Source organism: Myotis nattereri (genome assembly GCF_964212035.1).
Source record: "Myotis nattereri genome assembly, chromosome: 12".
NCBI classification, from domain to species: domain Eukaryota; kingdom Metazoa; phylum Chordata; class Mammalia; order Chiroptera; family Vespertilionidae; genus Myotis; species Myotis nattereri.
In genome coordinates this window covers 51,963,599-51,980,091 of record NC_138087.1, presented here as the reverse complement: position 1 = coordinate 51,980,091, position 16,493 = coordinate 51,963,599, and the positions used below count along the sequence as shown (strand labels likewise).

Genomic DNA, 16,493 nt, shown 5'->3' with positions numbered 1-16,493 from the left:
CAGCTGGCAGAGACTCGCCGTTAAGTAAATCCTAACAATTCAGCCTTTCAGCCACCAACCTAATAGGCTTTTCTTGGCACGGGCACTGTTGGCTTGGCCAAACACTCATTTTCACATCTTAAATCAGCATGTGTCAGAAATGAATGGAGGCTCACACCCGCTGTATGGCGTGCGTTCTGCAGCAAGCTCATCTTGGTCAGGCACTCAGGGGCCCACACACGCGTTTCAGCTCCTTTCTCCGTAAAGATCGGTTACGGAAATCAGCGATTTGTTTTTCTGATCAAATTCCTAGGGTCTTTTTTGGCTGCCTAAAATGGTTTTTAATTTAAAAATCAGCTAGAAAAACAAAATAGACTTTTCAGAACTTAAAGTACAGCATATTAAACACATAAATTTGCATGCTGACAAAGCTCAGGTTCTCAGTAGCATCAGGAGACCATCCCGCCCACATGTGTGAGCAGCTCTCTCACTGAGCAGCCAACTCCCGGCTGTCTTGTCAGGCAGCTTTTACTTGCGCTGGCTTCCTGAATGCAGCTCTTTCCATCTTAATAGAAACTCTTTAACATAAGACTTCTGCCCTCTCCCCATGGTGACCAGGTGGGCTTTGAAAATGGCATCTCCTTAAACCCTGTCTCTAGCAGTCTGAATGCACAGCTCAATCCTAGCTCATTTGTTTGTCAGGAACTCTAAGAATCATCCATCCAGCACATAAAATCAGTCCTGGGTTTATGCCAGAATGGGGCTAGGACTTCTTGAAGGGCAGATAGGATAAACAAGGTCAAATTTGGCAGAATGAGCCCAACCTACAGGTTGAGCCCAAGATGGGGAGAGAGGGAGAAGAGAAAGAGGAAGGATGGAACTGAGGAGAAAAGAGCCCTCACCTCCACCCAGCCCCCCTGGGTGTCCAGGCCGGAGCCTGGGCAGAGAAATGAGGAACAGACGGAGAAGAGGCGGGATCCTGGTCACAGAGACTCATGTTATAGCATTTCTCCTTCTTGCTCTCACTCATTCTCTCTGTCTTGTTAAACAACCACCATTCCTTGAGCACTTATTGTGTGCCCGGTGTCAGGTCAAGCACTCTACACACATCACACACACCCTCACAACAACCTTGAGGTAAGTATAATCATTATTCCCATTTTGCAGATGAGAAAAGTGAGTTTCACAAAGTCTGGTGACTTTCCCAAAGTAACAGTAAGTACATTGTGGAGTCAGGGATTTGGGCTCAAAGCTGAACCATAGTCTCATTTCTGAATATGTATCTTCACTGGGCAAAAAAAACCCAAGGCCTACTCTGCACTTCGATTACTCCCACCCAACACAAGAGACACAAAAAGCCATGTTCTCTACTTGCACAAAACTTGCAATCCATAGAGAGAGCAAGAATCACATGCATCACTGATTGTAAAACACGACAAAGTGGCCAGCTATTTCATCCAAACTGCTAAGGGTTGCGGGAACTAAGGAATAGAGCCTCCCCGATGAACATGCTGGGGAGAAGGCTGCAGGCTGAAATTGGCCAGGTCACTTCGCGCTTGCTTATTTCTCCAGGTTATAACTTCTCTCTAACATAGATAATTTTTTAAATGATCTGCATTAAAGAGAATATTGCTTTCGAAGCTGAGGCCTGCAAATGTTGGTCCACATTAATTAGTCATATACATAAAACCGCATATACCCAATCAGTGTCCAAATCACATCTCGCAAAGCCGAGGGCCTTCCACACCGCCACCAGGCTCACCTCGCCTGGCCGTGACTCTGTTGGCCAGCGTTCCTCTCTCTGTGCCAAAGGAGGGGTGGGGAGGGAGGAAAACACAGACTGATAACACTTTGTCCTGGAAAAGATTCTACTTGTTCTAATCCATTTCCTCTCCCAAACAATTAAGTCATCTGCCTAAACTTCTACGTGATGTGGGGGTGGGAGGGGGGTTGCATATATGATGGTGCTTGGAGCAAACCCTCATCAGCTCTAAATGGAAAGTCTGCAATATCTCCCATCTATCCCGAAGCTCATTTGAATTACGGTGCAAAGAAATGTCACCAGCAAATGGTATGACAGGCGAGGATTCCGCTTCATTCCCATTGCACAATGTGGAAAAAGTGACGTCAGGGAGAACAGAGAGCAGCAATGCCTACGTGGGCCAGGCCTGGTCCCCAAGCACGCGGGCGCCAATGCACTACTGGTCAGTGGAGTGGGTGACCAGCCAGGAGAGGGGCTACTCCAGGCTGTGGTGGGAAGGAAGCAGCCCCGTGATTATCTGAAGCCAGAGGAGCTGCTGAAGGTAAACTCGGTGACAGTTTCGGCTCCACTAACAGCAGTTTACATGCTGATCCTGGACACCCTGAGTGGCAAAGACAACATTTAGAAAGACAACTCCCTATATTCACATGCCAGGTGTGCAGAGGAATCTCCTGGCAGGTTCTGCTTTCAATTATATGGATAGCAAATGACCTCCTAGAGCAGGGGTGGGCAACCTTTTTGTGAGTGCGTGCCAAAACCAGCAAAATCTCTGACTCAAAATTCTTCTGCGTGCCAACCCTAATTTTTTGAGAACATGTTACACCTACTTGATATCTCTTAAGGTGTACGTATGTGAAGAACCTTGAAGAAATAATAAAATTCATTTGAGCGACAAAAACACAGTATATGATGATGAAAAATACATTTATTTTTTAATGTATACATGTACACTGATAGTCCGACAGAAAACTTCATGACTCCGTTTGATATTATCAGTGGGACTTTTGCTGCTGCATCTCTGATGACAGAGATTTTACATCAGGTTTATATTTCGTGACCTTCAGAAATATACATGAGCTACTACTTTCATCAGTCAGGCTACTCCTATTACGAGACTTAACAAAATTCATCACTGAGAACAAAGATTCACAAGCATATGTGGATGAAACGAAAACACTGGTCAGATCTAGGAAGGCAGGGAGAGTTAAGGCAGAGGCATAGAAATTGCTCTTCCCCTCTCTTGTCAATCCATGTCTATGGTCTTTAACATAACTTGTTATGTAAAATTATTTATTTATCTAAGATGCACCTACACTGAATTTATCTGAAAAATAAAAAAGTCGATATTAAGAAAAAAAACTGTAAATGGAAGATTATAAGAGAGGGTTTCGCGTGCCAGCAAAAGTTACTGGCGTGCCACGTTTGGCACGCGTGCCAGGGGTTGCCCACCCCTGTCCTAGAGCTTTCTGACAGACAGTTCCCCTGGGTATGATGTGCAATTCGGTGTCTCAAACGTCAGCAGTTAGCCATTAGGTCTGTTCTCTACAGTAGCCATACACCTCCAGTGCCATCACTTTGTTTTTGTAAAGGGAAGCAGCTTGTAGCTCCCGGCCTATTAAGTATTACGCTCAAAAGGTTGCAGCCTTTCATCACTATCTCAGAGATACACATTTCCGCTGCCTACTCGTAAACCACAGAGGAGAAAAGAAAAAAATACTGAGCTCTACACAGATTTAGAACTTTTCAGGGGAGAATGGAAACATCAGAACTGAACCAGCATCAACGACTGACCTCTTCGCTCCCAAGCCCCTCCCTCTTTGTCCCCTGGATCCCTCTGTCACTTTTACCTGCGTCACCCGAGTCATAGCTACCCTCCTGCATATACAGCCTGGTCACAGACAGACGTATGAGTTGCTAGGCAGACACACAGATAAGAAACTCAGAGGAAAATCTAAGCTTTTTTTATGATAGGATCAAAAAAAGGGGGGAGGGGGACACTGATTATTCCCCTACATTGCTTTTTCAGCTAGAAAATTCTTCCGTGGGGGACCAGGACCAAGAGCTGGAAGATTAAAGTAAAGGTTTAAAAATCCTGATACTCTTTTGAAGTTAAAAAGGAAAAGTTTGCATCGTTTCAACGGTACCATTTTCTAACAATGAACTGCTGAAAGAACTATTCAGCAGTAGGGGGAAATGGAAATCAGCTCATTCCTTGAAGGGAAAAACTTACATCAATTGTACTTGAAGTATTTAAAGCCAGCCCCATTCATCACATTATATCTAAATAAGAATAATCAGACAGTTTGGAAGGAAAAAAAAAATGTGTCCCAAGAGCCCATACTCAGAGCCAAATTTCTCAGCCAAAAACCACCAGGCCTATGACTATAAGCACCACCAATATAAAATTTTCAAACACCAGAGATCAGCAGTTTACAGTACTCATTTGTTCAAACATTGTTTTACATCCAAAGTTGAATGTATTTATAAAGGGAAAAAATATCTCCCTCTCCCCTCCTCTTCCTGATGTTACTGAATATACATTAGGTTATTGAATAACATTTTTCAAGCTCGCAACAGAAATGTGGACAAATAGAACCTACGGGGCAAACCCCACAGTCATTTCTCAGAGGTAAGCAACATTATACTTCAATGACCACAGTGTGATCTGTAAGCCACACTAGCTCTCAGCGTCACCTAAAGAGACAGAAGTGACAAACAGGATCACACTTGTCAGCTATCACCAGAGATTAGTTACTAGCACATGACTGTTTTGTTTTGTTTGGGACCAGGGTTGAAAATCAGACACAAACTATTTTAGGTTTTAGACTTTGTTGTTGTAAAAACCCTCCCAGCACATTGAACCTAGAATTGGGGTACAACCACACCTTTTGTTTTACCTGAGAAAAATTTACTTGTTAGACAAAGCTATTTTAAACCCATTTTTGTTAGATATAGAAAAAAACAAATGTCAACCCTGCCCCCACAACCTCCTAACTGAACATTTAAAGGAATTCATTTAGAATGTTGACAAACGGATACACTGGATTTATTATAAATAATTATACGTCTATATCATCTCCTTCAAGGCTGAGAGACGATGCATTCTGTTTTCATAATTTACCACAACAAATCAGAGCAAAACAATTAAGCATTACCTTTCACATAGTTTCAAACAATCACATACCCGCCCTAAACCAGACAGACTAGTGCCACTTAATGAAATGAGAAACTGTCATTTAGGGGGTGGCCAGATGGGCGGAGCCAGGACTCTTACGCATTACATTACTTAAAAGTTAAATAATAATAAGAATGTTCTGTCAAGTTTCTAAAAAGCTAACCCATTAACTCTGGGGCTTGGGTACAACCATGCCACACACTAATACCATTCATTATGGGGGCACAAGCCGTTTGGGAAAAGAAAGAAGGTCCCGCGTGTAGTAAAGTAAGTGCCCACGTGAGTTCTGAGGTCAAAGGGTCAGGTTCTGGCTGGGGTAGAAATGAAATGGTGCCAATTATTTCTAACCATCCTCTCCAATACGGATGTTAAAATGGATTGTCCTGAGGTGGCTGCCCAAACCACCTCTTTTAAAAGAGCAATTTTATCTGCCCCACCCTCCCCCCTAAAAAAAAGATTGCCACAAGTAAGTAGTGCAGAGAACAAAATGCAACTGGGCCTGCCTGGGGTTCTGGGTCCATCTCTTGCTATCTACTAACCAGCTGCCTTGAGAAAGACACTTGCCCTAAGCACTGACTGGACGAAATGAGAAGGGAGCTGATCCCTCCAGCTTCTTCCAGGTCCGGATGACTAAGGGTGTCTGTGGGGCTCTCACCAACAGAAACGAGGCGCCTCCCCTCCTACCAACAGGAGGCTTTCTGTATCTCCTAATTAGAAATAAGTTTCTACTATGAAGGAGAGACTTCCTGGTGTGTCGTCAGTGAGATCAACATGCCTGGGTAGGTTAGGCACACACAGCAGTTGGCTAGAATTAAGGGTGAACGTTCATGATACATTTCCCAGCAGGAAAGCCGGGTAGACAAAGTAACCTTAATCTTGTCACTCAAGTGGCTCGGGCCCCACCATCTCCAAGGGAATCCAGCAGCACGGGTTCGTGCCTCGCCCCCCAGACGACTTCCTTCCCCTCATCCCATCTGGAAGGAAATGGCTTCTGCCTTCGAGGACTTACACCTTGGCTGGAAACAAGAGGACATGTCTGACAATGTCACCTCTCGATATGACCCCTGTATGTAATTACTGAAATCCACCTGAGCATCCATCGCGTAAGCTTTTGTGTTTTTCGCAGCTTTAGAGGGTGTGACAAGGCTATGCGGCCTTTCGGTTCCTAAGTGGCTGGAGAAGACAAAAGCTGAGGATAAACGGACATAGAGGGACCAAGAAGTCAGCCTCAAAGAAAATAACAACAAAAAAGAAGGCAGCCTCAGTGCTCCTTGGTTTCTCCATCAGTAAGAACCTTGAGCCCCCCTAGCTTCCTGGCCTCATGGAACCTAACCGATGATGCTCGGGTGGCCCAGAGATACATTCCCAGTGCTAGCAAGTAAGTAAGCATGCAGCCAAACCGTCACCCCCTACCATCATCATGCCCTCCCTTCACATCCTCGAAGACCATTATCAGACCTTCCTAAAATGCAGAGAATTTAATAATCACCAACGGTTACCTCTAATACATATACTTGAACTTTATCTCTCTAAAACTTTGCAGCCCTTCTGATCAGAGGAAACATCTGAGGGCCCGCGGGAGCAGAAAGGAAAGAGAAAAATCACACTCGGCACATCCTCCAGGACGCTCTCACTGGTCAGCCTCGTGAGCCCGCGTTTCCCACACGGACATTTCTCCTCCTTCCATCCACACACGAATGCCAGAATTCCCAGGACTCCTCCCGCAGCCCGCAGTAAGCCAACTGAAAGATGTGCTCGGACTGTCAGGGGTTCTTACCATTCCTTGCCCATGGATTTTATTTTGCCAATTACAATACCCATGTATTTTATGCCAAAACGAGGATGCTTTAAATGAGAATTATTACTTTCTAGCAACCTTCCCAAACCAGCATAAAATATTTAATGCTCCACCTTGCTTTGCTTAAACTGATCTTGTGGCTGGAAATTTTGGCTGCTGTGCACATTAGTGTTGAGTCACAGAGAACGCAAAAGCAAAAGAAACTTTTATTCTTATGAGCTGCAGCCTTTCATGTCTTAAGTTCATCTCCACCAGAGATATCATTTATTGAGGACCATATATGTGTGTGCATCCACACACACACATCTGTGTATATGTGTGCATGCTTTACATATGTTAATCCATTCATTTAATCAGCATTTATTGAGCACCTGGTGTCACACATCTAATCAGGTATTAGAGATAAAATGATATGTAAGTCCAAGGTCACAACTCTGTGATAACCTGTGGGAAAAGCAGATGATCAGCTAAGTAATGGCTATGCAATGTGGTAAACGCTGTGATAGAAGAAGCAGGTTATTAAAAATAATATCGTAGGCAGTGACTATGTGTCAGATGTTTGTAGCCACTGTCTCTAATTCTCACAACATCCCGCAGATGAGTATGCCGTGGCTGAACCACACTGCACATTGCCTCTCTATCAGCATCAGCATCTGCATCACCATTTACATCTTAAATTCCCATTCTGGTCTCAATATTGCACCTGCCAACCTGCTTTACTCGTTCAGGCATCAATCAAACTTCGCCCGGTATTATGCACACCCTGGGGAGAAAAGACCACCTGGAAGAACTGTCAAGCTGGCTACAAGGATGATAATAACACAGAGCAAGGAGGGGCCTGGCACAGGGAAGTCTAGGGTCACGACGGACCAATGGGGTATTTCAGACAGCAAGTCACTGGGCTCCTAAAAAGGAGAAAGCATCATAGGGTCATTTATTCAGGACATGGGACCTAGGTCTTCATATCATGTAAGGTCAGACAGCAGAAGAGAGAAGAAGGCCAGGCCCTCAGGGTAGCAATGTTCGGAGAGGTGCCCAGAAAGCTCACAGGTTAGGCTTTACCACAGCCAAGGGTGTAACCAGAGCCCAATGGTGGGACAAGCCAGCCTGCAGCTGCCCCAAGTGCCCATCGATAAGAGAATCGAAGGCACCTGGGCATTAAAACCACCCAAGTATAGCAGCAGATGGAGAAATCTGCATTTATAAGAATTCCTCCCAGAGACCACCACCTCCTGGGACCCAGGGTGAGACCCCAAAGGGCCTCCGGGAGTCAATACAGAAGGTCACCAAACAGACTTCTAAAGGTGATGTCCTTCCACTGCAGGGACTTGTTTCCACTCGGAAGGTGTGCAAGTTCGAGGCCAGAGAGAGGTGCATTATTTAGAATCAGAGTGGAGAGGCCCAGGGCTGGCAGCAATGGGTCTCCCCATGACCCTTTCCCACAAGGCCTCCCTTCCCCAAATGGGTAAGCAGATATTTAAAAGAATAGTGAGTTGCAGGCCGAGTTATCAGCCTGCCTGGAACACCCCCGTGTCTCGGCCAGTCCTGCGATGATATCTATATATGTTTAACTCTTTACTGCGGATAAGATGCTTTTACATGTGTTAGATGACTTGATTTTCACAACAGCCATGAGATAATCACTAGGCCTCTCGTTTTTTAGACTAAGATCCTCAGGGTCAGAGAGGGTAAATGACCTGTTCAAGGTTATAAAGCTAGCAAGTGGCAGAGCTGATTTTGGATCAGGGTATCTGTCCAATGATCTATTAGCTGTATCGCTACTGCAATAAGCATACTTTATCAAGTTCTTTAGCGTTCAAAGCCAACTTTGGTATAGCAGCCTGGGGCAGTACAAACAGACACACACTAACACACATAGACAGACTGACAGACACAGACACACAGACACACCCACCTACTCATCCTCCAACATACATACTCTCTTGTTTTCCTAAAAGTAAAATGACAACAATAATATTCTACTTGTTTAAAACTCTATTTTCCCTCCTCTAGCCGTGGACCTTGTCTCAGTACATTTATAAGGTGAGTAGCTAATACTAGTATTTAGATGACCGATAGTATAGTATGTAAAGTCTTAAATCCTGGCTGTCAGTCTGTGCATAACTCATTGCTTAGAACAGTGAGGGCGAACCTTTTGAGCTCGGCGTGTCAGCATTTTGAAAAACCCTAACTTAACTCTGGTGCCGTGTCACATATAGAAATTTTTTGATATTTGCAACCATAGTAAAACAAAGACTTATATTTCTGATATTTATTTTATATATTTAAATGCCATTTAACAAAGAAAAATCAACCAAAAAAATGAGTTCGCGTGTCAACTCTGACACGCGTGTCATAGGTTCGCCATCACTAGCTTAGAACAACCTTGCTTTTGTGTGAAATACCTGCCCATTTCCATTTTTCTGCCACTAAAACTCCTGTCTCCACTCCCAATCTTCTCTCAGAAACACATGAAGCAGCATTTTTCCTACTGGTCTGTCTTACGTCGGGACTTGTTTTCAGGAAGTGGTTGTTTCCACTTAAAAATCATAGGACATAAAAATCAGAGGACTTAAAAAAAAAAAACCAACCCAAACATTTAACCCATTTTTTAAGCAGAACCAAAAGCTATAGCAGCTAGAAGGGGCACGTATTCTTTCTTTTTAAAAATCCCCAACTCTCAGTTTTTCAGAGCACTTCTTTCAAAGACAGAGGTCACAGAAATGAAATTATTCAAGAAACAACTTGTCAATTATTCTTGCACAGCGGGGAGACAGTTATACACAGAAATGTAGACAGAGCCAAAATCAAAGCGAAGTGCTAGTGACAAACCCGCAAACCACCCTCTAGCCCAGAGGCTGAGGGCTGGCCATCACACCCACAAAATAAAGATTACAGACTCCCCGAACCAGCCACATGGAGGCCTCATTTTTTTTTTCATAACACATAACTCTAAGCAAAAGATCTTAATGAAAATAAGGTCAATACACTCAATCCATAAAGCAATCATCTCACCTAATTTTAATCATCTCTCTCTACGAGAATTTAGATAATCAGGCCACACTACACAAACAGAATTCAAATACATTTTTTTTCACCTTTTCCCCCTACCTCCAAAGGAAAACTCCATATGCCACTCATCTTGCTGGAAACCACAGGGATAAAGTGATTTAATTCTAGTTAAACCAAGTATTTCAACCACATACTCATAAATCTTAATCTTAATCATAGCCACGAAACATGACTTTTGAGAGCTTTCCTTCTGACTTAGTCAGTAAATCTCCAATATATAGTAAGCAACTCCAAAGCCAGTGATGCACTCAGCCAATCCTAAACATATACAGAAATATGCGGTTACAGTAACTTTTAAAAAACTGCCTGCATTCTGCAGTATTATTTAAACCCATAAAACATTTTTCAGTTAAGCTCAACTTTCACAATTCTCATTAGGTAATCTAGGTGTGGCTGTTTGTAAATTTCCTTTTCACCAAAAGGAAGCTGGTATCAGGACATCAGGTGTATATGGAAAAATACATATTTTGATACAAGTGTAAGTCAATGCATATGTTTTTGTTTTAAAGATCCTTTTGCCTACTTTACGCACAATACAAATACGCTGCAGTCAAGTTTCATGTGTTGAATTTTAAGTTAGGTGTTAAAACTCGGTTTTCTGCTCCAGAAAGATGGGAGCTCAACACACCCTGTCAAATAGCCAGTCAATGGAAAACCAACCCAGCCCTTAGATGCCCCCAAAGAAATCATTCTTTGTTCGCTTGGAAACTGAAGGACTTGACACACAGAATCACAGCTCCCACAGCAGTGGAATGGGCTGTGAATCCAGATGGCCATATTACACTCTCACTCATTGATTTGTTAAAAAAATTTAACGTTAGGAATGAAACCAAAGCTACCACTAACACCAACAGGGTAATTAAATTCCTGGCTTGAGTCCCTTTCAAGATCCAAACCCAACATCAACATCTGGCAAGTCTCCATACAGGGCACCATACTTGTGCATGTTATTCCAAAAATTCAGAAGGAAGGCAAGAATGAACATTTAAAAAGTCTATTAGTTACTTTTATTCTCTGTTTTAATCACACAAGAGCCGACTCCTGTTGCAATGATATCCTAGCATTTGCCTCCTTGTGTCTTGAGGGCAAAAGCTGATTAGAGTCACTGCAGACAATTCAGACTGCTCTTGTCCAGGGGTCTTGATCAATACACTTTGCATCATAACCTAAGACTGAAACTGCCTCTCCACCCCAGTCCCTTTGACTACGTGGTTAATTTCTGGTCCCTGGCCCTCAGCGGGTAACTCTTTTCTCTATAATTTGCGCATCTCCTGGAAGGGTGAGGGAGACGCCTGATTCAAACTGCATGTGTTCACAGCCCACTGCCCACAACATTATGCAGCCCCACAACTCAGTAGGGTACGCCTCTGGCACCCCCAGTACCTGCCAAGTTCCTCGCCGGTGTCGTAGTAATCATCCACGTTTTCCTGCCTGAACACGGTCATGATAAACTGTCACGCCTCACCAAAGCCCAGCGCACTTCAGCTCCGCTCCCCAAACCATCACCACCGCTCCTTCGCCTCCATGGGCCCCTCAGGCATCAGTCTCCGGTCCTTTAAAAAAAAAGGGGGGGGAATAATACTAATAAAATGACAACCCAAAAAAACCTCCCCAGGGCTAAGACCCGCTGCTAACGACCACTTTTCCGGAGCTGCCCCTCCCACCAGGTGGAGAGGAGCACCCTTTGTTAAAACCGGGCCAGGGACGTCCCCCAGCCCCGCATCGCCGGCGCGCTTGGGGCCGGGCACAACCGCACCCCAAGACCCGCGTCCCCAAAAGCAGGGTGCTCTGTACTGATAAGAACCAGCTCCGGAAGTGACTGGCCTCCCCGCCTCCCCTTTTTCTGCACACACGCCCACCCAGCTCCCCAGCTCCAGGGATGCCGCGGAAGAATGAAGCGCTAGCCCGGGAAGAACGCGCCCGGCTGGAAACATCACTCTCCAACCGGCATCCGCGGCGGAGCCCCCGCGCCACCTCTCGGCTCCCGCACCACGGTCGCCACCCCTTCTCCTCCCTGGAGCCAGGCAGTCCCTAGAGGCTCATTCCTGGTGATTCCCGCTCCGTTACCGAGCCGACCCGGCGTGCGACCGCCCGGGGGAACAGTGGAGGGAAGGGAGCGGCCGACGGAGGCGCGGCCGCCCGCTGCCGGTCTGCGCGCCCCGACACAAAGCACGCGGCCCGGCCCGCGCCACCTGTTCCCACCCGGCCCGCAGGGCTGGGGGCGCCTCCTTCTCTCCGCAGCCAAGTTTCCCCGCCTTGGCCTTCCCGGTGGCCCGGGGCGCTGCCCCGGCAAACCCCGCCGCGCTGCGGCCGCGAAAGCAAAAGCAGGCGGCGGGGCCCGGGAGGAGCCGGGGAGCCATTCACGGCCACTCACCCGGCGCCCGGGAGCTGCCGCCCGGGTCCCTCCGAGCGCGGTGGGAGGCCGATCGCTGGCGCCAGCGCCGGAGACGATCGGGGCGGTGGCGAGAGCGCAGGGAGGGAGCGAGTGGGGAACGCGGATCCCGTGCGTCCGCCCCAGCGTCTGCTCAGTCGGGCTTTCCCGCTCCGGCTCGGGAGCAGCCCCTCGGCTCCTCGCCGGCTTCCGGGCGATGGGCTGCCGGCAAGCGACCAATGGGGACCCCGCGGGCGGGCTAGCGGCTCGGCCCACCCACCTCCACGCTGCCTAGCCAGGCCGGCGCTGCGGATTGTGAGCAGCGCGCCGCTCCCCTCGGCTCACCGCTCCGGACTCACTGGCGCGCTCTACCGCGCACACCCCGCACACACCCACCCACTCCACACCCACGCTGAGCGGAGAGCGGGCGCAGCCGCGCGCAACGTGGGCGCCCCACCTGGGACACGCCGCTCTGCTGCCCCCTTCGGCTGGGTTCCAGAGAAATGCGATTCCTGCGTCCCGCAAAAGCGATCGCCGGCGGTGTGCCAGGAATGGTGCTTGCCACGGGAAAAATCACCGCGACCAAAATAGATTTAAAAAAATGTCCTGTCCTCGTGAAACTTACATTCTGGTGGAGAAGATGCAAGCAAATAAGATTATTTTCGAAGAGATCAGTGCTATTGAGACCATAAAACAGGATACAGAATGACAAGGAGGAAGTGGGCCGCATTAGATGGAGTTCCTCTCCAATGTAGGTGTTTTGAGCTCATAATTATAAAAGGCATGCAACCACAGCAAAATGGGTTGAGGTCTCAGAGGCCCAATGAAGCAACAGAAACCAAGGGTGTCTGTGTGCTGTCCAATACAGTACTGCCTGTTGATGAGTTGAAATGTGGCTAGTTCCAAATGAGGTGTACAATTAAGTGTGAAATACACATTGGATTCCACGACAGTACTGAAATAAGAATGAAAAATATCTCATAAATACTTTTATATTAACCACATGTTCAAATCATAGTACTTTGGATATATTGGGGTAAATAAACTATATTATCAAAATTAATTTCACCTTTTACTTTTTAAAATGCGGCTATATATGTATATAAAAGGCTAAGTGACCATCCGACCAGCGGTAGCTATGATGTGCACTGACCACCTGGGGGCAGACGCTCAATGCAGGAGCTGCCCTGCTGCGGTGACTTGGCAGCGGTGGTTCTCAGGTGATGCACCCCAGAACCAGAGAGGAGGGAGCCCAATTCCTTGTAGGGCCCAGCAATTCCACCCTCGGTCATGGGTTATGTTGTTGCTGGGTCACTGTCAGCCCTGAATCTGGTTTACTGCCAAGCTGCAGTGACCATAGACACCCTTTGAGCTGTGGCGCTGCCCCAGGTGCGCTGGCCAAGGAGGGATCATGGGAGGTTGGCTCCAGGGCGTGTCCAGCCCATCTCACCCAGTCCTGCTCCACCAGCCACCTTCTAATGAATTTCCTTTCAATGTGCACGAATCCGTGCACTGGGCCACTAGTTAGAAAATATAAATGGACCAGTGTGGCTTGTGTTATATTTCTGTGGGCTGAGGTAGCCTACACACAGAACCCACTTCTAGTTCTCTGTATTTCTTACTCCATGTTCCCACTAAGCCTTTGGGTGTGGGGAACAGAAAGGATGGTTCCCCCATAGGAACTGCTAGAGATCCCCAGAGAAAGGCCCCCACAGGGAAATCTGCCTTCCTGCCTAGAATAACAAAACCTGATGTGTGAGACCTTGGAGATTTCAGATCCACAACATTGTTCAAATTCCCAGATTTTCTAAAATGGAATAACTTAAACTCTCTTTGGTTCAATAGCAATTTTCAACCTTCGATATTTTGATCTCTTGGGGGGTGGGGTGGGGGAGTGTGATGCCCCTCAGACCTTAGGACACACCGTCTCTTATCGAACATTTTAATGGCCCACAGGAAGGGCACATTTTCATGAGACAGAATCGAGGAAAGGTCTACATTAGGAGGTGCTATGAACCCAAGTGGTGGGATTTGAGAATTAATACAAAAGGATCTTGGGAGGTGAGAAATAGTAAAAAAATAACAAAAAAGAGATTCATCTGGGGGAAATGCAAATGAATACATCTGTCACAGGGAAAATTAAAACACAGATGTTTGGGAGAAACTTGGAAAGTGTTTATGGATGACTGTTTTATGGATAACATTTTTCCTGCAAAATAAATGTGTTTTTCAAGGCAATGAAAAATATTGGCCCCATTTGGGCACTGGCATGTCTTCTCTTCCCTATTCGACATGCTGATCACAGGAGATTTCCTGGGGTAATGAAAAAGAGCATGGACTTGGGAAACACAAACTTGGATTAATATTGGTGGAACCATTTAACAGCTGAATGACACTGGGTGTGTCACTTCACTTATTCCTGAGCTTCATGTCTGTGCTAATTTAGGCAAGCATTTTAGAGAGGAAAAGGTGGTAGTTGAAGAATATAGCCCAAAACTCAGTCAAGAAGTAGATTCTACTTCCCCTTCCTGTGAATATGAGTTGGCCCTAGTGGCTTGCTTCTAAGAAAATATGATGGAAGTGATGTCCTTCCAAGTCTAGGTTATAAGGTGTCAGAGTTTCTGCCTGTCTGCCTCTCTGTCTGTCTCTTTTTCTCTCTCTTGAACCTGCACTTTTCTCGCTCTCTCCACTCCCTCTGGAAGTCGTCAGCTGCCATGGTTACCCAGGGGCTGCCATGTGGAGAGATCACAGACAGAGAGAAGAAAGCCAGCTGTTCCAACCCTACCCTCCACCCCAGCTATTTGTGTCTTTACAGCCCAAGTTCTGTAAGCAGAATAAATGATTGTTACTATTTTAAGTCCTTATTTTGGGGTGGTTTGTTATACACCAATAGATAACTGATAAGGAAATTACAAAGAGAATAAGAAAACTTAACTTGTAACATGCTCCAGGTTCCAGGCTGACAATTATTTTCTCACTTAATCCTCAAATAACTCTGTAAATTAGGTTCTACACACACACACACACACACACACACACACACACACACACACACTTTATACTTAACCTTCTTAGTATCAGTTTTATCACCTGAAAAATGGGGACAATAATAGGCTCGTGCATATACCTCAGAGTTGTTGGGAGAATCTAAAGAGATAATGCATGAAACAAGACTCTGTACATTAGAAAAATACACAGAATGTCAGTACTATATTTTTCATCATGTTCCAAGCAAGAAGGGCTCTAAGGGACACCTCTCACATGGCAGATGACAATACAATAGCCCTGAAACTATGAGATTCAAGCTGGAAAGGACTTATTATGAAAATAACTGATGATATAGACAACAGATTATGATAATCATGGTGATAGCTTTGAAAACAGACTCAAATATAGCATTTAGAATATTATTTATTTTTATTTTTTTAAAAATGTATTTTATTGATTTTTTACAGAGAGAAAGGGAGAGAGATAGAGAGTTAGAAACATCGATGGGAGAGAAACATCGATCAGCCGCCTCCTGCACATCTCCTACTGGGGATGTGCCCGCAGCCCAGGTACATGCCCTTGACCAGAATCGAACCTGGGACCCCTCAGTCCGCAGGCCGACGCTCTATCCACTGAGCCAAACCGGTTTCGGCTAGAATATTATTTTATATGTCTTATAAGTCAGGGGAAGAAACCTACTGCTGTAAAGCCCAACAAATATCAGAGGCTTGACACATTAAAGGTTTATTTCTTGCTCTCAGCACAGATGTTTAGAGGGGTTGGGGAGAGGGCTCCACTCCAAGTAGTATTATTCAGGGACTCAGGTTTTGCCTTCCTGTGGATCTATGGTCTCTCGGTGCATCTGAGTTTCTCAGTTGGTCCTTTTCATCTATTGGCTGATAAGAGAAGGGAGAATTCAAGCCATACTGGCTAGGCTAGAAGTTTAAAGCTTAATTATTTTGGGGGGTAAGGCCTTTTAAGATCAACCAAAGTGAATCACACTAATTCAGTTAACCTTTGGGTTACTTTTTAATAACAGGCCTTTGGCTTTTAGTAAGGTTTAATACTTTTAAATGGCTCCATGAGAAAGTTTCTGCACCCATGGTTTTGCTGTTGAAGATACTGACCATTTTGCAACCGAGTGCTTCTTGTATAAGCAATCTTATGACTGATTCCAGTTCCTCTCAGTGTTGAGTGCTAAGAGAACTTGCCTCTCTTGACCAAATGTTTTCCTTCCTTCCTTCCTTCCTTCCTTCCTTCCTTCCTTCCTTCCTTTCTTTCTTTCTTTCTTTTTCATTATTTTTTTTTTGCCAGATAATGAAAATTATAGAGCTCACTCTGTTCTCCA

The 16,493-nt window shown here is 45.6% G+C and overlaps 1 protein-coding gene across 1 annotated transcript in view; it reads right to left on the bottom strand.

The window, feature by feature from the left end:
- The window catches only part of DAPK1 (death associated protein kinase 1), a 157,293-nt gene extending 144,779 nt beyond the window's left edge, over positions 1 to 12,514 (bottom strand). The window contains exons 1-2 of the mRNA XM_081103646.1: positions 12,161 to 12,514; positions 11,170 to 11,339 (exon numbers count right to left, since the gene is read on the bottom strand). Coding sequence (XP_080959772.1) covers positions 11,170 to 11,231 — 62 coding nt within the window. The 5' untranslated portion in view covers positions 11,232 to 11,339; positions 12,161 to 12,514. The remainder of the gene's footprint in view (positions 1 to 11,169; positions 11,340 to 12,160) is intronic.
- Between the last annotated feature and the right edge of the window lie 3,979 nt (positions 12,515 to 16,493).